This window comes from Gossypium raimondii, chromosome 7, assembly GCF_025698545.1.
Source record: "Gossypium raimondii isolate GPD5lz chromosome 7, ASM2569854v1, whole genome shotgun sequence".
In the NCBI taxonomy this organism is placed as follows: domain Eukaryota; kingdom Viridiplantae; phylum Streptophyta; class Magnoliopsida; order Malvales; family Malvaceae; genus Gossypium; species Gossypium raimondii.
The window spans coordinates 18,115,238-18,141,496 of record NC_068571.1 but is presented as its reverse complement, the minus strand read 5'-3'; the positions used below and the strand labels follow the sequence as shown (position 1 = coordinate 18,141,496).

General features: G+C 34.0%; 1 protein-coding gene and 1 non-coding gene across 2 annotated transcripts; both read left to right on the top strand.

The window, feature by feature from the left end:
- The first annotated feature begins 20,900 nt into the window (after window positions 1-20,900).
- LOC128042697 (small nucleolar RNA R71) lies at window positions 20,901-21,007 on the top strand. The gene has a single exon (XR_008198210.1). It is a non-coding gene; the product is annotated as a small nucleolar RNA R71 (small nucleolar RNA).
- Window positions 21,008-23,542: 2,535 nt separating this feature from the next.
- On the top strand, window positions 23,543-25,839 carry LOC128042505 (uncharacterized mitochondrial protein AtMg00860-like). Its single transcript, XM_052633864.1, has 3 exons — window positions 23,543-23,612; window positions 23,853-24,050; window positions 25,559-25,839. The coding sequence occupies exons 1-3, from the start codon at window positions 23,543-23,545 to the stop codon at window positions 25,837-25,839; spliced, it is 549 nt and encodes a 182-aa protein (XP_052489824.1).
- The last annotated feature ends 420 nt before the right edge of the window (window positions 25,840-26,259 follow it).

Genomic DNA, 26,259 nt, shown 5'->3' with positions numbered 1-26,259 from the left:
AGACTATAAATAGTTGCTCAGTTTGTACTTTGGGGATTGATGAATGAATTTGCATATTGTGAGATTTCTCTCTTGATTTCTTTTGAACACACAAACCAAATTTATCAAAGCTTTTTGATTTGTGACATTCTTCTTCATTTCCTATACCTTCGGTTCTTGTTTCTTTTATAAACAACGGGTCAAGGTCTGTTCGATTCTAATTCTTGTTTCCAATTGTTTTTTGTTTAGAAAATGGGTCACGTTCTTTAACATAGGTTCTTTTTTTGTACAGACCTTTGATTTCAAGATTCCTATATTATTTCTTTCGTAACAAGTACCTGTTTAGAAACGGTCGAGCATTCGAGTGAATTGTAATTCTAAACCAATTGCGATATCACATCAGTTGGTATAGAGCTATTATTCAGGTATCGTTTTATTTATCTTTATCGATTTTACAAAAAAAGCTTTGAAAAAATATTAAAAAAAATTACCGTAGCAAAAAGTGAAGAAGTGCAGAAGTGAAAAAAAGGAAAGAAAAAAATGAATTGAGATTCAAAAAAAGAAAAAAAGAGTTTGGAAACCCTTTTAGAAAAAGTTCATTTGATTCATGTTTTTAAGCCTTTCTTACACATTCTGGTAAGATTTGGCGATAGAAAAAAAATCTTGTGTAAAAATTACAGTTTGTTTGAAACACCCAAAAGACATTCCATTCCTCATTTTGAGTCCATTTTATCAAAGTTGTACAAGCCTTTTGTATTTTATTTTTATTATTTATTATTTTTTGTATTTGAGTCATTTTCATCTATTTGTTTTTATTTCCTTCAAGTTGTCACGTCCTATCAACATCCATAAGGTTGCTGGTTATGCTAAGTTCATTTCCAGCGTTCTTGAAGAGCTGAAGATAAATTTTGAGCAGAAAAAGGCAAGAGAAAGTGAGATCAACCGAGTGGTAAAAGCCTGAATTGTGTGGAAACACGAAAGGAATGATTTTCCTTTCTGAGCAAAAACTGTGAGCTTTGATTTGGTGAGGTACATATTTTACTATTTTAAATTATCCTTTTGGTTACTAATCATTTTCTAGTGCATTTTAAAGAGTTTCTACTAATGGTCCTGATAGAAGTGAAAGAGGTGGAGTTCCTAATCTTCAAATGCAAGCCATGATGTAGGAGATGTGAAGGATAATGCAAGAAGGGTTTGATCAGCTTAGTGAATATGTTGATCGTATGGAGGAAAGGGCTTGAAGGGAAAGGCCTCGAAGGGGAAGATCACCTAGAACCCCTAGTGTTCGAGAAGGTGAAGCTTCCAACAGATTTGATAATGATGGATATTATGGAAATCATGATGAAAGAGTGTCTAATCGTAGTGTTAGGCGAAATGAATGAAGGTCTAGAGAAAGACAAGATCGAGAGTAGATTGATGCTGATCTTGGATCTATCAAATTGAAAATTTTGGCATTCCAAGGAAGAAATTATTCGGAAGCATATCACGAGTGGGAGAAGATAATTGAACTGGTGTTTGATTTTCACAACTATTCAGAATTGAAAAAGGTAAAGTTGGCTGCCATTGAATTCATCGATTATGTTATAATTTGGTGGGACCAACTAACCTTGTCTAGGAGAAAAAATAGAGAGCGTCCGGTGGGGACGTGGACCGAAATGAAACCCATAATGAGATAGAGGTTCAGTCCAAACCATTACCAAAGGGACCTCTATCAAAAACTTGAAAATCTTACCCAAGGGAAAAAGAGTGTGGAGGATGTAATGCGTAGATTTGTGCAAGTGTACACAGTCGTTATCAAGTAATAAGTAAGTATGGAGTTATTGTCTACATAGGGATTGTATTTGTGCTAAGTCGCTTAATTTGTAAAATTATATTAACAATTTGGTAAATAAAAACAAAATATAGTTGAGAAGTGGTGATTAACATATATTAAACTAAATGCAATGATCCCTAATGCAAATTATCCTAAGTATGCAAACTATATGAATGAAATAGATTTTAGTAAAATTAAACACAACTTGCAACAATTATAACATAAATAAACTAGGACAATTACTTTAATTAAACTCAATTTATTATCAACATGCTTAATAACATTCGGAATAACATTCCATGGCAACTGGATCTTTCATGAGTTTGGAAACCACATTAGGTCCTTTCGGAATCCTTTACTTCGTAAATACGCATTTTACTGATTCTTATTTATAAAGGGTTTCTTAGCATTCGTGTGAGGTAACAGGGACGTGTCAGGTTTGAAACAATTTAATCACACAAATTTAAAAACTATGCAGGTAACAGAGCTTGGTCAGAGTTGTTATGCAACCTTCAATTCAATCGGGTCAGGATCTAAATTGAGCATGCACATTTCAATTATGTGTCCATTAGTCGTCATCTGGTCAGGATTGCTCAGCTAATTTAGGTGCATTTCAATCACGTATGAGCGAAATATAGACTTGATTTTAATTGAAAACATGATCAATTGAGGCACAAACATTATAAGCATGAATCAAATAAATATTATTTAATCAAAGTAATCATCCTAGCTTAAATAAAATTAAGCTAACATTGTTGTAAACAAGAACAAAGAACACATAGCAAACATCTTTATATTAAATTAAAGAAAAGAAAGATTAAACCCAATTCAGAGTGGTTGCCACCCAAGACTCTGACTGACGAGGCTCCTTCATTCCTTTGCTTTGCTCCTTTGTTGATGGCTCTCCAAGGTGAATGGCCAAGGGTTCTTTAAGAGGCTTAATTGTTAAAATCTCTAGAAAGAGATAATGCTAGGCGTGGGAATGGAAATGGCTAAGAGAATTTGGAGAAAAGAGTGAATGATGAATGATGAAAATGAATGAGGAATGATTGAGGGATGCTTGAGGGATGATCAATGAAGGAATGAGAGAGTCTTATTTAGAGGTGAGGAGAGGGGGATAGTTTGCTAAAAATAGTGGATGTTAACCTCTTCAAATCTCCTCAAATTGTGGCCAGCCATGCTTAGTTGCTTTTGACTTGATTTTTTTGCTTGATTTTTAAGCTATTTTGTATGCCACACAACTCAGGACTGAGACTTGGTCAATCGTAAATCTTTGGGCAAATCTCTAATTTCTTAAACACCGCAAGGACCTTCTGTAATTAAACCAAAGAATGGTTTAAATGGACAACCATGTGAAGCCAAATATTGGGTTGACTTGGTCTCCAATTTGGACGGTTTTGTAATCCAGCAAAGCTATCAGACCTATCCAGAATAAATGAACAAGTTAGAGGACCAAAGAATAAAATTTATCTAATTTAATTAATTAATTAATTAAAATGCAAATTACTAATGAAATATTTTAAAATAAATTATTAAATATAATTTTATATTTTATTATTTAATTTAATCATGCATGGCCCACTTTATGTCTTAAAAAATATAATATATACAAATTAATATAAAATAAGCCATTTATTGCATGAAAACTATACAACTAAATATAAAAATCACGTTTTAATAATTTCTATGTCCTAATTTCATATTTTCACATATTTCATTAATTTATTAAACAATTACTTAGTTTTAACAACGAATTTAAGTAAAAAGGTGATAAATTACATAGGAAAAATCTTATATATTTTTCCGTTTACACACCCCCAAATTTAAATCATTGCTCGTCCCGAGTAATGTTTTTGCACAACAAAAGATCTTGCTAAGGTAAAATTGATAATTGTGTAAGCAGCATTAATCTTTGTCTCATAATCATGCATTGATAACTTCATCCTTATCGATCTTCTTTATTTACAAGTAATTCATATGCAAGCATTCCTTAAGATTATACTAAGCTTCAAAATATGCCAACATGAATCATGGTTTGCATGTATGTCACAGCCATAGATAACATTCTTCATTCAACATAATTTCCTATCAATCAAGCAATCAATCACAAGGCTTATTTATGATCTTCATATGTTGAACTTAGGACTTGCTCTCCACTAATGTAGGTGACATAATCATCAAATCAATAGGTCTTTTATAAGGTTGTAATGGGGATCAGTTAAAGGTAGGGATTTTAAGAGATGAGACATTTCGGTTTTAAAAATCTTAACCTTTAACTTTGTCTTGGTTTTATTGTAATACAACCTTTTTCGTTAAGTGAACCTTTGAAACACCCCCAAACTTATTCTGAACTCAAGCTCATACATTTTCCTTTTTGGAGACTGAGTGAACTTTTCTTCGCTCGTTTTTTTTAAGGATGAGTACATAAATCTTTATGAAAATTTCCTCAAATGTTGATTCCCAAGACAACTTTAGTTAAGATAGGTGCACAAAATTAGGATAATTTTAAAAAGATGGTAACTGGCTTATAATGTAGGTTCATTGTAAAAATAGGCCTTTAAGCTCAAAATTATAGTTTCAAGGGTCTAATATCATAGGGTTGGCTTGAAAAGGCTCAAACGGTCCAAAGAAATAGTGCTTATATCATTTTAGATTTTTATGTCCCCTAGGATTTCACCTTAAGAAAGTTACTAAGTCAATTCTAAAGATATAAACCTTCATGCATGTCTAATCTTAAAAGAAACTAAGTTTTCATGGCAAACATTACTAAGGCTAAGATCATACAAGCATTCCATTCTTCATGATTACATAATTTCACTTAGATAAAATCATCATTCATACTTGCATACAAACTATCTTAGTAACAAAAAATATCTCTAAATATTCATTTATTAAAACATACTTATGAGAGAAATAATTGAAGCATACTTGAAAAAAAATTAAAAAATTTAAGCAATTTATTTGCCTTACCCCCCTTTAAAAAGAAGTAATGTCCTATTGCAAGAACAAAGTAATGCATGAAAACTGAACACCAGGTAGGGTTGTAAAGAAAGAGAGGTGAGTCATTAAGACTGCTTAAATACCAAGTCTTCCCTAATAACCCAATCGTAGACATGTTCATTCCCATTACCACATCACTTAGTCTTATTCTTTCTAAAGAAGTGTTAAGTTTGCTTATGCTTGCTATGTTTTATTCTGCCGAAATTAAATCCTAATTATGAAAGAAATAAATTCCTAAAGACCTAAAAATAATTAAATAAATAACAAGACAAGAATCCCCCATTTTATTTTTTTGACTTATTCCCCTTGTCTTCTTTAGCTCCATCTCCACGTGCATCGTCAATATCTTTCGTCCATGTCTCAAAGATAGCATCTGGGAACTCAGGAACAAAAGTATTAGAGATATCTCTAATTTTTGCATATTTCCAGTAAGTTTGTTGTTGATTGTGCATGAACTTGCACATATCCATCAAAATTGACAACTCTGATTTCCTTGAAGTACTTGCAGAAGTCGGCATGGGAGTTGTATATTCAGGTTCAACACTTAGCTTGACTTGTTCTTCTGGCTCAACCCTTGGCTCAAGAATGTTCGGTTCCTTATCAGATTCTTCCTCTTCAGTGTTTGTGGCTGAATTAGCTTCAGTTTCAGTTCCATCTGTTGACTCCTCTGTATCAGGCTCAGTTGGCTCTTCTTGTTTTCCTTGATTCAGTTCATGCACCCTCTCTACTAATCTTTCAAGATCATAATTTGTAATACATCATTGAACATATCGCCCCTTCAAATTTGCTTGTGTTTTAACACGGGCCTTTAAGCAAAGTGAAGTGATTAATGATGAGAAATAAACACTTCCTACCTTCTTTTTAGCATAATCGTGAATTTCCTTGAGGATAATTTTCCCAACATTAATGGACTTTCCTGTCAAAATTGCATATAACAAAAGCATCCGTTCCATCAAGATGGTGGAACTATGTGAGATAGGCATAAAACTGTAGCAAACGAAATAAAACCATACCTTTGCTACTCGTTTTAAGTATTCTCTTCGAAAAGAATGGCTCCCATACTTTCTTATAATCCATTGGGATCCTGGATTTGTCACAACATCAAGCACTTGTTGAAGAAAATCCCAACTAATATTGTTCATCATAGGGTAGTACTCATCTTCTTCAACATCCGATAAATTAAACAAATCATTGATGGACTTAGAAGTAAGAGGCACCTTTTTCTTTCGAACGATGACTTCAGTAGCATCTTGCGTAGTCAAACTAGCATAAAATTCTCGAACTAGTGTAATACCCCAAAATTTTTTACAGTAAGATATTATCTTTGATATAATAAAATAAGGAAATAAAGCGAAAAAAGGGGAAATTTTGGAGTTATTTCAACATTGGGAAGTATATTATGACATATTAGTTCAAGAAAAGATTAAATCACAAAAGTGAGAAAAGTTTTGTTGCCCAAGAGTAAATACTCAAAATTTGAGGGGTTAAAGTGTAAATATGAAAAATTTGAAGGACTAATGGTGTAAATATTTTAAGGGTGGAATGATCTAGAAACTAATGAAAATGGATGGATTAGGACCAAATTGAAAAAGGTGAAGAAATTTGAAGGACTAAATCGTAATTTTACCAAATTAAGTGATGACTCAAGGATGGAATTTTAAAAGATCATAAAGGACAAAATGGTCAATTAGAAGAGAGAGAAATCTAGAAGATAATGAAGATGTTGGAGATATTTTAGATTAAATAATTAAATATTAGTTTATTAATATTTTAATTTGATTTTTAAGTAATATTTTATTATTTTATTATTATTTTATTTAGTATATATATATAAGAAAAGGAAGATGAAGAATCATCCAACCCACCATTTTTCCCATGCACCAACGTGAGAAAAAGAGAGAAAGAAAGAAAGTTTTGCTTTCTTTACAATTTGGTCCTTCCACAAAAAATTCACCATTTTCATCTAGAAATCAAAAGAATTTCCATATCCATCAAGAGAGAAAGATAACAAGGAGACTATGAGGAGCTAGAACATGAAGTTAGATTCAAGAAATAGAAGCTGGAGGAGAGAGAAAATCAAGTTAAAGATTGAAATCAATATGACAATGTAAGAACATCAAGATTTTAATATATTTTAAGTTTGATATTATTGAAAAGTATGGAAATGATGTTAATGTAAAGTTTTTGTATATATGGTCCTATGTTCTTGATATGTTAGTGAAGAGAAAATAAGAGAAAGTGATGAGAAATAGTGTAGAGAAAGAAAATAAGGGTGTTATAAACATGGTAATAAACATCTTGCACTAAAACAGTTTTGGACAGCAATAGTAGGCTAACTTTGAAAACTTACCATAAATTATGGAAATCGAATGAGAGGATGAAAAAAATATGGAATTAAATCTTATTAATTCTAGTTTCTTATAGAAGAAACGGTGTAAGTAATGGAATTGTAAATCATGAGATATAATAAATTTTGTGAGACACGGTCAGAATGAATTTGGGTTCCCCTTGTTCTGACTTTGGAAACTCATAAAAAATTGAATAAAAATAATTAGAGGATTAAATTTATATTTTTAAAATAATTAATGAGTTTATTTTCAATAGAAACAAACGAGAACATCATCCGAATTCTGTACAAAGAGATAATTAATTTTTAGTGAAGAGGGGCGGAACTATCAAACAGTGAAATAGGGGAAAATTTAAAAAATAAACTGTACTTATTGGCAAAACTAAAAATTCTAAATATTTTATGGTCAGAAGATATGTGAGCCTAGTTTTAGTGAAAATTTTGGATCTCAACTCGAGTTCTTTAGCTTAAGATATAATTAATTTAGTGACTATGACTCAAGTAAACAACTTGTTATGAGTAAACAAGTAAATAGTGATATTATGTATATATCAAGGATGTGGAATGGAGTAGAGGAGGAGGAGAAATATATTTGAATATTCAGCTAATATGAGTTTATTTTAAAATAGCTAATTTACATGTTTTAGGTTCAGGGACTAAATTGAATAAAAGTAAAATTTTAAGGGTAATTTTGTAAAATGTCAAAATGACCAAATTGCATGAAATGAATTGTTTTGTTATTTAAACTAATAAATTTAATGAAATATTAATTTAGATCAAGATTGGTTGGAAATTCGAGGAAAATGGAAAATTACCAAAATGTCCCTAAATTTTGGTATTTCTGCAATTTAGCCCGGTAAGTTCGTGTAACTTGAATTATATTCTTAAATGTTTGTTATTGATGTGAATATGATTTGAATGTTAATTGTATGAAAATTGATGAAACATTGATATATTTGATAAAAAGGGGAAGAAATCTCAGTTGAATGGAAGGAAAATTCGATTGATTTCTGAAAAGCAATTGACGGTAAAAAGGATCTAGCCCGGACGGGTGATCCTATCCTGATATAGCCCTCTCAAAGAATTTGTGGAAAATGGATTTAGCCCGGACGGGTAATTCGGATTAGGGTCTAAATTTAGCTTGGACTGGTAATTCAGATCCAAGCTCATTAGAGTAATTGTCATTGCAGGGGATTTAGCTTGGACTGGTAATCCCGCTATAAAGATGAGGTTCATGGGAATGTGCCCTCTGAAATGGAAATGTGCGCACATGAACATAGATTGACGGATTCGGATTTGTACACTAAAAGTGTACCGCTAAAAACCCATCAAAATTTCTGAGAAATTCAAAGGGATAAATATGGAAAATAATAAGGGTAATAGAAAACATGAAATTGAATTATTATTGGAAATATATTATCGAATTTAATACCTAGTTTGGATTGAACGCAGGATTGAGTACAATCGTTCTATGCCAAAGGATGATTTGACGGTAAATTACCCAAGTAAATCGAGGTTCAACATTTGTTGTGGACTTTCATGTTTACTATCTGTTTAGCTCTCATGAGCTTAAGTTCAGCCTTTGGGCTTCTAAAAACGATGTACTCATATCCATAAGTTGTTCTTTGAAAGGTAAAATATTGGGAGTTGTCTTGAATGGTAATATAATTATTTATATGATGCATTGTATTGGTAAGTATTTAAGTGAAAATATGCTACTTCTCATGAAAAAGTATTAAGGTTTGAATTAAGCAATTTTCTTATGAAATGACTTATCATGTGATCAGTTCAGGAAAGGCTTTGGGTAAATGCACTAGCTTGTGACCATGGTTGAATGATATGTTTATGACTTGTGTGACATACATATGGAACAAGCGTGGAAAGTAAAGAAATGCAAATGAAAATAAAGAAATTATCAAGAGTTAAAGTTATATAAAATCCTACTAAGCTTGAGATAATATGTTTAAGTGATACTGTGGATTTATTCACCTTGTAAGTTGATGAATATAGCTTCATGGGTATTGTGGTATCAATATTGGGTTATCCTTGATATGTATAGATTTCATATTTTAAGAGAACTAATATGATTAAAGACTACACAAGCTTACTAAGCATTCATTGCTTACGTATTTGTTTTTTTATTTACCCTATAGATTATCGAAAGCTGGATTGGGTTGGAAACTTGCCGGAGATATATCACACTATCCATTGGTTTTATCGATAATTTTGGATGATTTGATTCTAGTTATAATGGCATGTATAAGTTAATTTAGCCAATGTTGGATCATTAATATTTTGATTTTGGTTGGTTTCAAATATAAATGCTAGATGAAATGAAATGTTTGAAATTAATCTGTAAATTTCGGTAATGCTCTATAACCTTATTCTGGCGATGGATACGGGTTAGGGGTGTTACAACTAGTTCATCATCGGGAAGTGAACGAGCATCACCAAATCATTACCACTTGAGAGCATTGATTTTCTTTCTAATCGGTATAGGAACAACCATCAAATCATTACTCTTGAAGTCAAACCCTTTTTTCGGCATCATAGGTTGATGCTTGAAGATTGAATCACATCTCTCTTTCACTTCTTCATCGATCAAAATCGGGTTTTCAGGAGTAGTCTTTAAAGATCTGGTTCTTTTGCGAGACATGGTATCTTTTCCCGAAAATTTGGAAAAGTTTCTGCACAAAAGAGAAAAGAGAAATCCACAAAGTGGGTAGAACTTGCTACAGCAAAAATCTTGCGACGGCAATAGGGAATTTCGGCAAAAAAGGGAAGAGAACTAGGGTTTCTTTCGAGATTTAAGGTTGACGGAACAAAAGGGAGATTTAGGGATTTTTAGGGTGTAAGAAAATTGTTTTAAGGGATATGAAGATTAGTAGGATGGAAAGGGGTTTATATAGGAAAAATTAGGGCAACAGGAGCAAAAAATTAGCCACAATAGGGTTACTTGGGTGACAAGCAATGGGTGTGACGGCAAGGCATGGATTTTTCCCTCCTTTTTGCTGTCTTGGGCATCAAAATTAGACTGTATCTGTAACACCCCTTACCCTATACCGTTGCCGGAGTCGAGCATGCGGCGTTACTTGACTTAACTTAAAAGTTCGGGGCATAAAATTTTACATTTGAAATTAATTTCACTATTCACAACAAAGCTATCAACCTGCGTAGCAGTTACTAAATTAAATATAACTTGAGCTAAAAAACTCAAAATTTAGATCAATAAATTTTACCTGAAACTAGACTTATATATATTTTTACCATAAAATTTTCAGAATTTTTGGTTTGGCCAATTAGTACAGTTTATTAGTTAAAATCTCCCCTGTTTCACTGATTGACTGTTCTGACCTCTCGTCACTAAAATTTAATTATCTCATTGTACATAATTCATATGGTGTTATCACTTGTTTCTACAGAAAATATACTCAATAAAGAATCTAGAAATATAAATTAAAACTCATAAATATTTTTGTAAAATTTGTAATGATTTTTCAAAGTCGAACAGGGATTCCAAAACCACTTTGACCTTGTCTAACTAAAAGAAAAATATCTCGAATACATAGTTCCTTTGTCTACAATGTTATTTTTCTATGAAAATAGACTCAATAAGATTTAATTATATATATCATTCACTCTCTAATTCATTTTATATTATCCTTGGTGATTTTTTAAAGTCACATCACTGCTGCTGTCCAAAAATTGTTTCACTACCAATTTTTACTTTTTCATGATTTCTATGCATAATTTATGACCTAGACATTTATAACAACAAACACCTTCATACTTAGCCATTTTAATAACTATTCATCATCAAATATTTACATATCATCTTTTGGTCATAATTGAAGAATATACAATCGAAATGACTAAGTCCCTATACATGCCATAGCTTGAAACATTTATCGTCTTAAAATACCAAGTTGTGGTGGTTGATAGTGTGAACGCTCTCTGACGTCTTCAAGATCCCGACTATGCTTGATAATACTATATGAAAGAAAAATAAATAAAAGAAGTAAGCATAAAGCTTAGTAAGTTTACAAGTAAATAAATAACAACATTTAACACAAATAATGATATGCAAGTATCATGTTCTTAAGTTTCCTCTTTACTTACTCTCATTTACTTGTTTATTTACTTACCTATTTAGATAGCTTAAGATTACAACTTACTCTTCTCTTGCTGAAATATTGGTTCTCACTGATATCATAACATATTCTTAACTCTTATAACTCACCTGAAGTTGCTAATTATACTTTTACTTGAACTTCCATAGAACATAATCTGTTTTCTAGCCCGTTGAGCCACATTGGAATAATAAGGATACTTGGGTGTCTTTTCTGATAATAACATGCCAAAGCCATGTCCCAGACATGGTATTACATGGGATGTTTTCTGTATTGCCAATGCCATATCCCAGATATGGTCTTACATGGGAGTTCTCATATCGGTGCCCGCCATGTCCCAGACATGGTCTTATGGGGGACCTCTCATCCAGTATAACGCCATGTCCCAGACATTGTCTTACATGGGACCTCTCATCTCGGTGCCAACGCCATGTCCCAGACATGGTCTTACATGGGACCTCTCATAATCTCCATGATGCCAATGCCATGTCCCAGACATGGTCTTACATGGGATCTCTTTACCCAAATATCATGACATTTGTATCCAATACACTCCTAATGTTTCAACATTAAATAATTTCATGAAATAAATACAAAATTGATGGAAAATAGAAGCATTAATAATAATTATTGAAATATTGCATTTATTTACCGTAAACTTACCTCGGTACAAAAATGTGATCAAATCTAATACTTTGGTCCTTAATCTTTTTCTTTCCCCGGTTTAGCTCCGGATTTCGTTCTTCTTAATCTATAATATAAAATTTAGCTTATTTAATACTCACATTCATCAAAACAGTCCTTGACTCAATTTTGGAAAAATTACAATTTTGCCCCTAAACTTTTGCATCTTTACACTTTTGCCCCAAAGCTCAGAAATTAAACTTCATCTCTTAGTCTTATGTTTTATAACATGCTGAACATTTTTCCCTTCTATGACAATATCAAATTCTTACTCTAACACTTACTTATGAACATTAGGTATTTTTGCCGATTATGTCAATATACTCGTTTTCACTTAAAATCGACTAGCAAAAGTTGTTTAACATAATTCCTAGCTTCATATCCTACCATAAAACATCAAAATAAACATATTTCACCTATGGGTATTTTTTCCAAATATGAACCCTAGGTTAAATTATTGCTAAAATAAGCTACCGGGATTCTAAAAACCTAAAGAACATTAAAAACGGGGCTTGGAATCACTTACTATGAGCTTGAGAAAGTGAAGAAACCCTAGCTATGACTTTCTTCAAGTTTTGGCCGCAAGCAAGGATGATGAACACAATTTTTACATCTTTTTCCCTTTTAATTCTATTTATTTACTAAATGACTAAAATGCCCATACTTAAAAAAAATCCTATTTCACTTATCTCATGTCCATTTTTGTCCATCACTAACTAATGGTCTAATTACCATATAAGGACCCCTAATTTATAGTTCCATAACAATTAAATACCTTTAACATATAAAACTCAACTTTTGCACTTTTTACAATTTAGTCCTTTTGACTAAATTGAGTGCCCAAACGTCAAAATTTTTGAACGAAATTTTCACGAAATATTTCCGTGAAATTGTAGGCCATAAAAATATAGTAAAAATAAATTTTTCCTCATTGGATTTGTGGTCCCGAAACCACTGTTCCGACTAGGCCCTAAATTGGGATGTTACAGTATCTTACTAAAAACAAGTGATTAGTACTTGGGCCAAAATTGACCCCCTTTATTAACATAAAAATTTAAAATTTAAATAGAACAAATGAAATTTTTAAAAAAAATTGAAGTCTTAATTAGAAAATTTCTTCTTAACAAATTACATTAAATTAATTCCCAGGAAAAGTTGGAGGGGTCACAGCGGTCCCGCTTAAGTTCCAATCTACTTAGACAAAATTAATTAAATGTAATAAGTTAAGAAAATAAGTTCTAATTATTTATTTATTTACAAAATGAGTTCATGAAAAATTAAAGGTCTGTTAATTTGAGCGAGGATTCAACTCGCTCAACTTCACCATCCTAGTAGTGTTTGAGATGTTGACCATTAACTTTAAACGTACCTCCGTAATTGTTGTATAATTCAATAGCTCCATAAGGATAAAGTCGATAGATGGTATAAGGTCCTTTCCATCGAGATTTAAGCTTCCCAGGAAATAACTTCAACCTTGAATTAAACAACAAAACCTTCTGACCTTTTTTAAACTTGCGAAGTTGTATATGACTATCATGCCATCTCTTTGATCTTTGTTTACACATTTTGACATTCTCATAGGAAAACAACCTCAGCTCTTCCAAGTCATCAAGTTGTAACATCCTTTTATCAACAGCTTGCTTAAGATCAAAGTTCAACTGCTTCAAAGCCCAGTGAGCTTTATTCTCCAACTCTAATGGCAAATGACATGCCTTTCCAAAGACTAATTGATAAGGAGTCATTCCTAACGGAGTCTTAAATGCTGTTCGATAGGCCCATAATGCATCATTGAGCCTTCGAGACCAATTTTTTCTGCTAGGGCGTACTACCTTTTCAAGGATACCTTTGATTTCGCGATTCACTCTTTCAACTTGCCCATTAGACTGGGGGTGATAGGCAGTAGCAATCTTGTGCTTTACATCATATTTTTCAAGCAACCACTTAAGCCATTTGTTCACAAAGTGAGAAGCTTTATTAATAATAATAGCTCTTGGTGTCCCAAATCATGTAAACACATGCTTATGTAGGAATCGCATGACTATCTTAGCATCATTTGTAGGGTATGTTTCAGCTTCAACCCACTTGGATTCATAGTCCACAACATCTGTGATGTATTTGTTCCCATACAAAGAAGGGAACGGGCCTAAGAAGTCAATGCCCCATAGGTCGAACAATTCAATCTCCAAAATGTTTGTCAAGGGCGTCTCATTCCTCCTTGATATATTTCCAGTCCTTTGGTATTTATTACAGTTTTTCACATAAGCATAAGTATCTTTAAATAGTGTAGGCCAAAAGAAACCTTCTTGCAAAATCTTTGCTGTAGTACGTGAACCACCAAAGTGTCCCCCACTTGGAGATGAATGACAATGACACAAGATCTCAACAATCTCGCTTTCAGCTACACACTTTCAAATTATATTAACTGGACATTGTTTAAACAAAAACAGATCCTTCCAAAGATAATACCGACTATCATGAAGGAATTTTTTCCTTTGTTGGTATGTCATTTCTCGAGGAATTATTCCACATGCAGGATGACTGGCAAAATAAGCAAACCAGGGTATTTCATGAATTTGATTTACCTCATATAAGTGTTCATCTGGGAAATTCTCGTTGATAGGCACACATAACTAAGTTACCTCATCTTGCTCCAACCTCGATAGATGATTAGCTATTTGATTTTTGACACCTTTTCTATCTTGGATCTCAAGGTCAAATTCTTGGAGTAAAAGTATCCAACGAATTAGCCTTGGTTTTGCATCTTTTTTCGTGAGCAATGGTCAGTAAATACTAAAACTTTGGTACCTATAAGATATGAGCGGAATTTGTCAAAAGAAAAAACTATAGCGAAAAGTTCCTTTTCGGTTACCATATAATTGCGTTGGGCTTCCATCAAAGTTCTACTTGCATAGTAAATAGGGTGAAACACTTTATTTCTTCTTTGACCCATCATAGCTCCAACGACATAGTCACTTACATCGCACATCAACTCACAAGGTGAGTTCCAATAAGGTGTAACGATTATTGGGGCTGAGATTAACCGCCTTTTTAGATCTTTAAAAGCTTCCAAACATGCTTTGTTGAAATCAAACACTCTATCTTTCTCTATCAACAAACACAATGGTTTAAAAATTTTCGAGAAATCTGTGATAAACCTTCAATAAAATCCGGCATGGCCTAAGAAGCTTCTGACTTTTTTCACATTCATTGGGGTCGGTAATCTTTCAATTACGCCCACCTTTTCTTTATCGACTTCAATTCTTTTTTTTTTTGAGATCTTATGACTTAAGACAATCCCTTCCTTGACCATAAAATGACATTTTTCCCAATTAAGGACAAGATTCGTCTCTTCACATCTCTTCAGTACCTTAGCTAAATTACTCAAACATATATCATAAGTGTTACCAAAAATAGAAAAATCATCCATAAAAACCTCAACAAAATTTTCAACCATATCAGTAAATATTGACATCATGCATCGTTGAAAAGTTGCAGGTGCATTACATAAACCAAAAGGCATTCACCTAAAAGTAAATGTACTGTATGGACAAGTAAAGGTTGTTTTATATTGGTCCTCCGGGGCTACAAATATTTGGTTATATCCTGAATAGCCATATTAAAAACAATAGAATCCATTACCTGCCAGTTGATCTAACATCTGATCCATAAAAGGCAGCGAAAAATGGTCCTTCTGAGTGGCTTTGTTCAACTTTCTGTAATCAATATAGATTCTCCAACTGGTAACAGTTCTTGTTGGAATTAACTCGTTACGCTCATTTTCAACAATCGTGATTCCACCTTTTTTCAGCGCACACTGCACCGAACTTACCCACGAACTATCTGAAATAGGATAGATGATTCCTGCATCTAACCATTTGATCACTTTCTTTCTCACAACTTTTTTCATAATAGGATTGAGCCTCCTTTGCCCATCAATTTGAGCTATTTCAACTTCTTCTAAAATGATTTTATGCATGCAAAAAGAAGGGCTTATACCTCAAATATCAGCTATGGTCCAACCAATTGCTTTCTTAAATTTCTTTAGAACAACAATTAGTTACTCCTCTTGATCTTTCGTCAATTCTGCTGAAATAATCACAGGCAAATTAGAACAATCACATAAATAAACATATTTCAAATGGGAAGGAAGTACCTTTAGTTTGAGTTTAGGTGGTTCTTCAATTGACAACTTGGGTTGCACAAATTCTTTGACTTCCAACTCCAACAGTTCAAACCGTGTGGATTGAATAAAATTTCCCGAATTGGCTTCCATCAAAGCCATGTTTTCTTCACCTTCTTCATCCTCCAAAGGGTCAAGATCTAAGGCTTTCTCTAATGGATCTTCTTCAAAATTGCTTTCTATAGCAACCAAGATTTCTATCTATTCCATAACTGAACACTCATCTGCTGCATCGGGAAATTTCATCGCTTTAAGAATGTTAAAGGTTACCTGATTGTTTTGAACTCGTATGGTGAGTTCTCATTTCTGCACATCAATTAATGTTCTTCCCGTGGCTAAGAAAGGTATCCTAAGGAATGATCGGCACTTCTTTGTCTGTTTCAAAATCTAAGACAATGAAATCAGTAGGAAAAATAAATTTATTGACTCTTACCGAAACATCCTCGATCTTTTCTTCGGGATATGCTAAAGATCGATCTGCTAGCTGAAGCGTCATAGTTGTAGGCCTTACTTTACCTATCCCTAACATCTTGAAAAGAGACTTAGGAATCATGTTGATACTGGCTCCTAAGTCACACAAAGCTTTACCACAGTAAGATTCACCAATGTTACAGGGTATAGTAAAGCTTATTGGGTTTTTCAATTTCGGTGGCAATTTGTTATGCAAGAACGCACTGCACTCCTTTGTCAATGCAACAGTCTCATACTCACTCAGTCGTTTCTTCTTGGACAGTATATCCTTCATAAACTTCACATAATTTGACATTTGTTCTGAAGCCTCCACCAACGGAATATTGATGTGTAACTACTTCAAAACATCCAAAAAATTCTTGAATTGCACCTCCTGTTTCTGCTTATTTTGCTGCAATATTTGCGGATATAGAGGTATGGAACTTTTGGTTGAACCGGACAACTTTTCTGAGTAGGTAAATCTGCATCCAAAGAAGATGTTAAAATATCTGAATTCACTAAGTAAGGGTTTACCTTGTCAGACTTTGCAGATTCTGATTCCTTTGGTGTAAGAACTTCAACAGCTGGTTGATTCTTCTCAATGGGCTTATCTTTGACATCAATCAATCGGGGTTCTATAATTTTACCACTTCGCAATGCCACTACCTTGATATGTTCTTTTCCCAAATTTCTTAAATTCACAATATCGCTCGGTAAGGTTCCTTGCGGTCTATTACGTAGCTCCGTAGCTAACTGAGCCATTTGGTTTTCCAAATTTTTCAGTGTTGCTGCTTGGCTTTCGATTAAAGCGTCATTCCTTGCCATGTACACTTTCAACAAGTTCTCCAAACTGTTTGATGGCTCAGCTTGAGGTGGTTTTGGAGCTTGCTGATTAAACCCTTGAGATTGGTTGGGTCTTTGCTGCAATAAGTTGTTGTTCGGCCCATTTTCTTGGTTGCTCCAAGAAAAGTTAGGATGATTACTCCATGAAGGATTATAGAAGTTCGATTGGGGTTCTTGTCCACTCCTATTTTGATATTGGTTCCCCACATAGTACACTGACTCGGGATTTGTAACGCCCTAAAATTTAAGTCTTTAATTCTTTTGCATGTCTTGACACATTGCTTGTTTGCTTCAGTGGTTAAGTGATGTTGGTGTGTATGGGGGGTGTTTGAGAAGCCTGGGTTCAAGTCTTGCCTTTTGCAAAATTTTTAGTTTTTGCTCTTAAATGAACCTAGACATAGGCATGTAGGTCTTATAATTTTTAGTGTTCGTTTTATGTCACAAGAATAGTTTGTGGTCAAGTGGCAAGTGGTGTGTGAAGTTCTCTTAAGGTCTGAGGTTCGAGTCCTGTGCTGCCCTGAGGAGTGCTTATTTTTACCACCTGTGCAGTGAGGTGGTGGAGTTGGATTGAAATATTGCTTAATAGAGTTTGAACTGGTCATGGAGGGAGTTGAGTAGGATTTGATGGAGTAAATCAAGGAGGGATAAGGGGAGAGATTGGTGGAGGAAATTAAGGGTTTTGATGAGAGGGGGGAGTGTGTGCCCTTTGTATTCCAATAGTGAGAATTCGATTGGGGGAGGGTGTTTGTGCCGAATTTAGTCACTTAGCACTAAAGGTTTTCGATTTTGTTTTTTTTTTTTGGAGTTTTTCTCTCAGTTTGCTTTGATTTCGGCGAGTTTTGAGTTTCATGTTTTAGTCTTGGTGCCAAATTTTTGCCTAGTTTTTAGAAGTACATCTCGGGAGTGATCATTTTCCTTTTCTTTTCTGCTTTTTTCCTCTCTTTTTCCCCCATTGCTGAATCCTCATTTTACTTTCTTTTCCTTTTCTTTTTTCTTTTGGCCGAACCTTTCTTTTCTTCTATTTTTTCTTCTTTGGCCGAATAATCTTTTTGATTTCTTCGATTTGTCTCTGTCAGGTTTTCTCCTTTCTTATCTTCTAGCCGAATATTACCCAATCATTGTATCGTACTCTATGTTGATCCTCTCTGCTGCTTCTTGTCGTTTCTGTGCTACAAGCTTCTGACTTTCGGTATGTGGTTTTACTTATCACTTGATTATATTTGTTCTTCTCCTTTCTTGTTCAAAATCGAATATTCTTCTTCCTTAACCTTTGATGCCTTGGTTGTTTTCTTTCTTTTGTGGTGTTGCTCGTTGCAGTCTTAGGGTTCCTTCGAGGGGTGATGGTTTGCAAGTTGTTGAAATAATAAATCTTGGCTTCAACATTCAATCAATGTAAGTAGGGTGCTTTGGTTTAAGTGCTTTTAAGAGGGCGTTGTACCCTAACGGTTATGAACTAACTGTGGTATATGTTTGTTTCTAGGTGGGCGTTCATGGAAATCATACTCTTTTCGTAAACAGGTGTGTAATCATACCCACTCTCAACTGCAAATCGGTAAAAGCTGAAAAGCCGAAAAAGAAGGCGCTGAGACCATATGGGCTTGCAAACACTCGTGTGGTAAACCGAGCCCACGTAACGCGATGGTGGACTGTAGAGGCCTCCGTGAGCATTTTCATGGACTTAGGCCGTAATGGGATCGAAATACCCTCGAAGGGTAAAATTACCAAAATACCCTTAAAGGATAGAATTACTGAAATACCCTCGAAGGGTAAAATTACCGAAATAACCTCGAAGGGTAAAATTATTAAAATACAATTGAAGGGTAAAATTATTGAAATACCCTCGAAGGGTAAAATTATCGAAATACCCTCGAAGGTAGAATTATCGAAATACCCTCGAAGGGTAAAATTATCGAAATACCCTCGAAGGGTAAAATTAACAAAATACCCTCAAAGGGTAAAATGATCGAAATACCACCGAAAGGTAAAATTATCGAAATACCCCCGAAGGGTAAAATGACTGAAACACCCCCGAAGGGTAAAACGATCGTTATACTCCTAGGAGATGAAATGACTGTTATGACCTTATGCTATGTATGACCGATTTGCTTTATGATATATATGACTGTTACTAAGTATGGCATATTGCATACATGTATGATTTATGACATGACATACTGCACGGGGTTGGGATTTTGATATAGGGGAAGTATACTGTACTTGTGGCTATGCCATATATACTGTTACTGGTAGCTTTGCTGCGTTACTGTTATTGGCAGCTTTGCTGCGTTATTATTACTGGCAGCTTTGCTACGATATTGGTGTGTTGGCTAGGTGGTTCGATTTTATCCGCACATGGTGTGTTGCTGGTACGGAGTGGTGTGTTGGTTGGATTGGGATGGGTTGCATCACTACATTGTACTGATTATTGTATTGGGCTAAGGCCCACATTGTTGCTGTATTGGGCTAAGGCCCACATTGTTACTGTAATGGGCTAAGGCCCACACCTGATCGACATCAGATAGGGCTTAGGCCTGCATCGATTCTGCATGTTGCATAGTGATTGGCTAGTAGGGGATTACACACTGAGTTTCGTAAACTCATCCTCTCCTTTTAACTGTGCAGGTAATCCTCAACCTTAGACGATTTGGGGCTGCAAGGGACTTGGAGGTGGCCATTCAACTACTGTCGATGTTTACATTTGCTTTTATTTTACTTTAAATTTTAAGTTAGGTTTTGTTTTGTAATAAGGCCTTTAATTTGGGTTTTAAATTTTAATTGGGTTTTTGCTTACATATTTTATACTGCTAGTTAGGTGAAAACGAATTTTCAAAATAATCACTGTTTTCAAAGAAAAATGAATTTTTAAAATAATCACTATTTTTAAAGACACGAACTTTAAACGTTAGAGTTTTCAAACGCTTCCGCAATTTAAATCAACTTAATACAGTAACATCAGTTAATATGGCAAACATTTGGTTAAATGTTCCGTTAAATATTAGTAAAGGGGTTTCCAAAGTTAAGAAACGAGTTTTATCAACAAGTCTAAATCTTGAGAGACACTTCAATGTGACACACCAGATACGACCATAATGTCTAGGCTGGGTTTGGGGTGTTACAGGGTTTGATGGACAATTCTCAAAATAATGACCTTCCCCACTGTACACACAGGAAACTACTTCAAACGGACTTGGTGGCTGAGGTGCAGAATTATTAGTACTATTAGCGGTTAACTATTTTATCATAGAGGAAATAGACGATACTTGAGCTGATATCGAAGTGAGGGCGTCAACTTCATAAACTCCGGCTGTTTGATTTGTTGGCCATTGATAGTTAGTACTCGCGATCCTCTTGATGATCTCATCAGCCTCATTATAAGACTTAGAAAAAATTGAACCATTCGCGGAAGCATCTACCATCAATCTTGTATGAGCATTGAGACCATTATAGAATGACTCCAACTGGATACAATGAGGAATCCCATGATGAGGAAACTTACGAAGTAACTCATTGAATCTTTCCCAAGCCTCATATAAAGACTTGTCATCCAATTGTTGGAAAGTTGTGACCTCGTTCCTTAACTTAGCGTTTTTGCTAGGTGGGAAATACTTAACCAAAAATCTCTCTGCTAATTCTTTCCATGTAGATATGGAACTTGGTGGCAATGAATTGAGCCATGCTCATGCTTGATCTCACAACAAGTACGGAAACAACTTCAACCTTAGTGCATCTTCAGTCACATCGACTATCTTGAATGAATCACTTACCTCCATAAACAATCGAAGGTGGAGAAGTGAATCTTCCGCGGGTATACCACTAAATTGGTCCACTGTTGTGTAGCATTTTAAACATCATTGGTTTCAATTTAAACTGGGTTGCCTCAATATCTAGCAATATAGGTCCTGGGTTTAACTCACTGAAAAGTGGCACAACATATTGTCTGATGCATCGATTCATATCATCGACAATGAGGATAGGATTTCGTACATGATCGACTTCATTACCTTGGTCTTGATTCTAATTTCCAAGGTCCATCTTCTTTGTCTGAAAGTTCGCTCAATTTCAGGGTCTACAGGGAGTAAATCGATAATTCGATCTATGCTCATAAACACCTGAAAAGAAAATCACAAAAATTATAAAGAATAAGTTAGTAATGTTAGAAATAAATCAAATTGAAAAGAAATAATTTCAGGAGAAAAATGACTATGGCAACAGTTGACAATCCCCGGCAATGACGCCAAAAACTTGTAACACGTAGGTTTGTGCAAGTGTACACAGTCGTTATCAAGTAACAAGTAATTATGGAGTTATCGTCTCCACAGGGATTGTATTTGTGCTAAGTCACTTAATTTGTAAAATTATATTAACAATTTGAAAAATAAAAACACAATATAGCTGAGAAGTGGTGATTAAAATATATTAAACTAAATACAATGATCCCTAATGCAAATTATCCTAAGTATGCAAAATGAATGAATGAAATAGATTTTAGTAAAATTAAACACAATTTGCAACAATTATAACATAAATAAACAAGGACAATTACTTTAATTAAACTCAATTTATTATCAACATGCTTAATAACATTCGGAAAAGCATTCCATGGCAACTTGATCTTTTATGAGTTTGGAAACCACATTAGGTCCTTTCGGAATCCTTTACTCGCATTTTACTGATCCTTATTTACTAAGGGTTTCTTAGCATTCGTGTAAGATAACAGGGAAGTGTCAGGTTTGAAACAATTTAATCACACAAATCTAAAAACTATGCAGATAACAGAGCTTGGTCAGAGTTGTTATGCAACCTTCAATTTAATCGGGTCAGGATCTAAATTGAGCATGCACATTTCAATTATGTGTCCATTAGCCGTCATCTGGTCAGGATCACTCAGCTAATTCAGGTGCATTTCAATCACATATGAACGAAATACAGACTTGATTTTAATTGAAAACATGATCGATTGAGGCACAAACATTATAAGCATGAATCAAATAAATATTAATTAATCAAAGTAATCATCCTAGCTTAAATAAAGTTAAGCTAACATTGTTGTAAACAAGAACAAAGAACACATAGCAAACATCTTTATATTAAATTAAAGAAAAGGAAGATTAAACCCAATTCAAAGTGGCTGCCACCCAAGACTCTGACTGACGAGGCTTCTTCATTCCTTTACTTTGCTCCTTTGCTGATGGCTCTCTAAGGTGGCCGACCAAGGGTTCTTTAAAAGGTTTAATTGCTAAAATCTCTATGAATAGATGATGCTAGGCGTGGGAATGGAAAAGGCTAAGAGAATTTGGAGAAAAGAGAGAATGATGAGTGATGAGAATGAATGAGGAATGATTGAGGGATGCTTGAGGGATGATCAATGAAGGAATGAGAGAGTCTTATTTATAGGTGAAGAGAGGGGGATAGTTTGCTAAAAATAGTGGATGTTAACCTCTTCAAATCTCCTAAAACTGTGGCCGACCATGCTTAGTGGCTTTTGACTTGATATTTTTTCCTTGATTTTTAAGCAATTTTGGATGCCACACAACTCAAGACTGAGACTCGGTCAATCGTAAATCTTCAGGCAAATCTCTAATTTCTTCAACACTGCATGGACCTTCTGTAATTAAACCAAAGAATGGTTTAAATGGAGAACCATGTCTAGCCGAATATTGGGTTGACTTGGTCTCCAATTTGGACGATTTTGTAATCCAGAAAAGCTATCAGACCTATCCAGAATAAATCAACAAGTTAGAGGACCAAAGAATAAAATTTATCCAATTTAATTAATTAATTAAAACCCAAAATATTAATGAAATATTTTAAAATGAGTTATTAAATATAATTTTATATTTTATTATTTAATTTAATCATGCATGGCCCATTTTATGTCTTAAAAATATAATATATTCAAATTAATATAAAATAAGCCATTTAATGCATGAAAACTATATAATAAAGCATAAAATCACATTTTAATAATTTTTATGTCCTAATTTCATATTTTCACATATTTCATTAATTTATTAAATAATTACTTAGTTTTAACAACGAATTTTAGTAAAAAGGTGATAAATTACATAGGAAAAATCCTATATATTTTTCCGTTTACAGAGGACTATCGCAAAGCGATGGAAATTACGATTTTCCATGCCATTGTAAAGCTGGATCGTGAGGCCACAATGGCAAGGTTCTTGGCAGGTTTAAACCGAGAGATTGCTAACGTTGTTGAGTTACAGCATTATGTTCAATAATCTGACATGGTTCACATGGCCATAAAGATAGAAAGGAAACTTAAAAGAAAAGGTTCTACTAAGGTGATACACCATTCGGGTTCATCCTCAACATGGAACCAAAGTGCCAAAAAAAGGGATGTGAGGCCAAGTGAAAGGTAAATCTGAAGCTTTTAGAGGTACTAAAAAGATATTGCTTCATATAAAGGCAAGGTGGAAGGATCAATGAGTCATTCTCGAGAAATCAAATGTTTTAAGTGCTTAGGGAGAGGGCACATTGCCAGCCAATGCCCAAATCGAAATGTTATGATTCTCAAGGATACTGGAGAGTTCAAATCAGAGGGTGAAATAGATGATAACATGCCACCAATGGAAGATAAGAGTGAAGTTAAGTATCCGGTTGAAGGTGAGTTGCTTGTAACAAAATATGAATTAAGAACACAAGCTAAATAAGAGGTGGAGAAAAGGGAGAACATATTCCACACTCGTTGCCACATCAAGGGAAAAATGTGTAGCATGATTTTTGATGGTGGTAGTTGCACAAATGTAGTAAGCTCGACTTTGGTGGAAAAAATTGGATTGGCCAATACTAAACATGTACAACCATTCAAACTACAATGGTTGAATGATGGAGGCGAGATCAACGTGGTTAAATAAGTGATGCTGTCCTTTACTATCGAAAGGTAAAAAGATGAGGTGATATGTGGCATTGTTCCCATGCATGCGGGGCACATTTTACTTTGTCGTCCATGGAAATATAATCGGAAAGTTATCCATGATGGATTCACTAACTGCTATTCTTTAAAATTCAACAAAAAATCCATCACACTTGTACCCATGACACTCGAACAAGTGTATGAAGATCAAGTACGTTTGAAGGAAGAGAGTGGAAAAACAAAAACAAAAGAGAATGAGATAACAAAAAAAAGAAAAAGAGAAAAACATGAGAGAATGTAAAAAAAAAAGAAAAAGAAAAAGAAAAAGAGCATGGGGGAAAAGAAAAAGAGAGCGAAAAAGAAAAAAATAAAAGAACAAGTAAAAGAGGTTGTGGTAAGAAACGAGAGTAAATGAAAAAATAAATTGAATTTTTATGCAAAAAGTAAACAGGTTGAGAGAGCTGTTTTGACTTACCAGCTACTACTTGTACTTTTGTACAAAGAGACATATTTTAGCACTAACAAACTTAATGAAAATCTTCGTAAAGCGATTGTTTCTCTCTTGTAGGATTTTCAAGATGTATTTCCTGATGAGATTCCCAATGGTCTACCACTGCTAAAGGGAATTGAACATCGAATTGACTTTATTCTGGGAACCAGAATTTTGAATTGACTTGCTTGTTGAAGCAACGGAGGAGACCAAAGAGTTACAACGGTAAATTCATGAGCTTATGGAAAAAGGTTACGTGCGAGAAAGTTTAAGCCCATGTTGCATTCTTATTTTGTTAGTTCCAAAGAAGGATGGAGCTTAACAAATGTGTATCTATTGCCGTGATGTAAATAAGATCACAGTAAAGTATTGACACCCTATTCCTCGATTAGATGACATGCTTGATGAACTACATGGGTCCAACATTTTCACCAAAATTGATCTTAAAAGTGGATATCACCAAATTCGAATACAAGAAGGTGATGAATGGAAAATTGCTTTCAAGACGAAACATGGTTTGAATGAATGGTTAGTAATGTCCTTTGGCTTAATCAATGCATCCAACACATTTGTGAGACTTATGAATCATGTTTTGTGAGCATTCATTGGTAGGTTTTGTGTAGTTTACTTTGATGATATATTAATTTATAGCAAGTGCTTCGAAGCATGTTGATCATTTGAAACTTGTTTTGGAGGTGTTACGAAAACAAAAATTGTATGCGAATTTTAAGAAATATTCTTTTTGTACTTATAAGTTAGTGTTTTTAGGTTTCATTGTGAGTTCAAAAGGAATCGAAGTGGATGACAAAAAGATCCATGCAATTAAGGATTGGCCAACACCCACGAGTGCAAGTAATGTTAGAAGCTTCCATGGTCTTGATGGTTTCTACTGTAGGTTTGTTAAAGATTTTAGTAGCATAGTTGCTCCTTTAACTGAAATCATTAAGAAAACTGTGGGATTGAAGTGGGGAGAGCCACAAGAAAAAGCTTTTAATTTGCTTAAGGAAAAATTGGTTAACGCGCTTGTAACAGCCCGATTTTGGGTCTAGTTGGAACAGTGGTTTCGGGACCACAAATCTGACGAGGAAAAAATTATTTTAAAATTATGACATGGGTTGCATTATGATAGGAAGGTTGCATGAAAATATTGATATGAAAATTTTATCGATTTAGTGATTAATTAAGGAAAGGAACTATTTGTATAAAATGTAGAATTTGAATTCTAGAAGCTAGAAGGGTTAACTAGCTATGAAATTGTAATACCTCGAAAATTACTACAAGAAAAAAAAGTAAGATAATATCCCGATATGGTAAAATAAGGAAATAAAGTGATAAAAGGGAAATTGAGTTATGTCAACAATGGAAGGTATATTATGACATATTAATTCAAGAAAGGATTAAATCGCAAAAGTGAGAAAAATTTTGTTGCCCAAGAGTAAATACTCAAAACTTGAAGGGTTAAAGTGTAA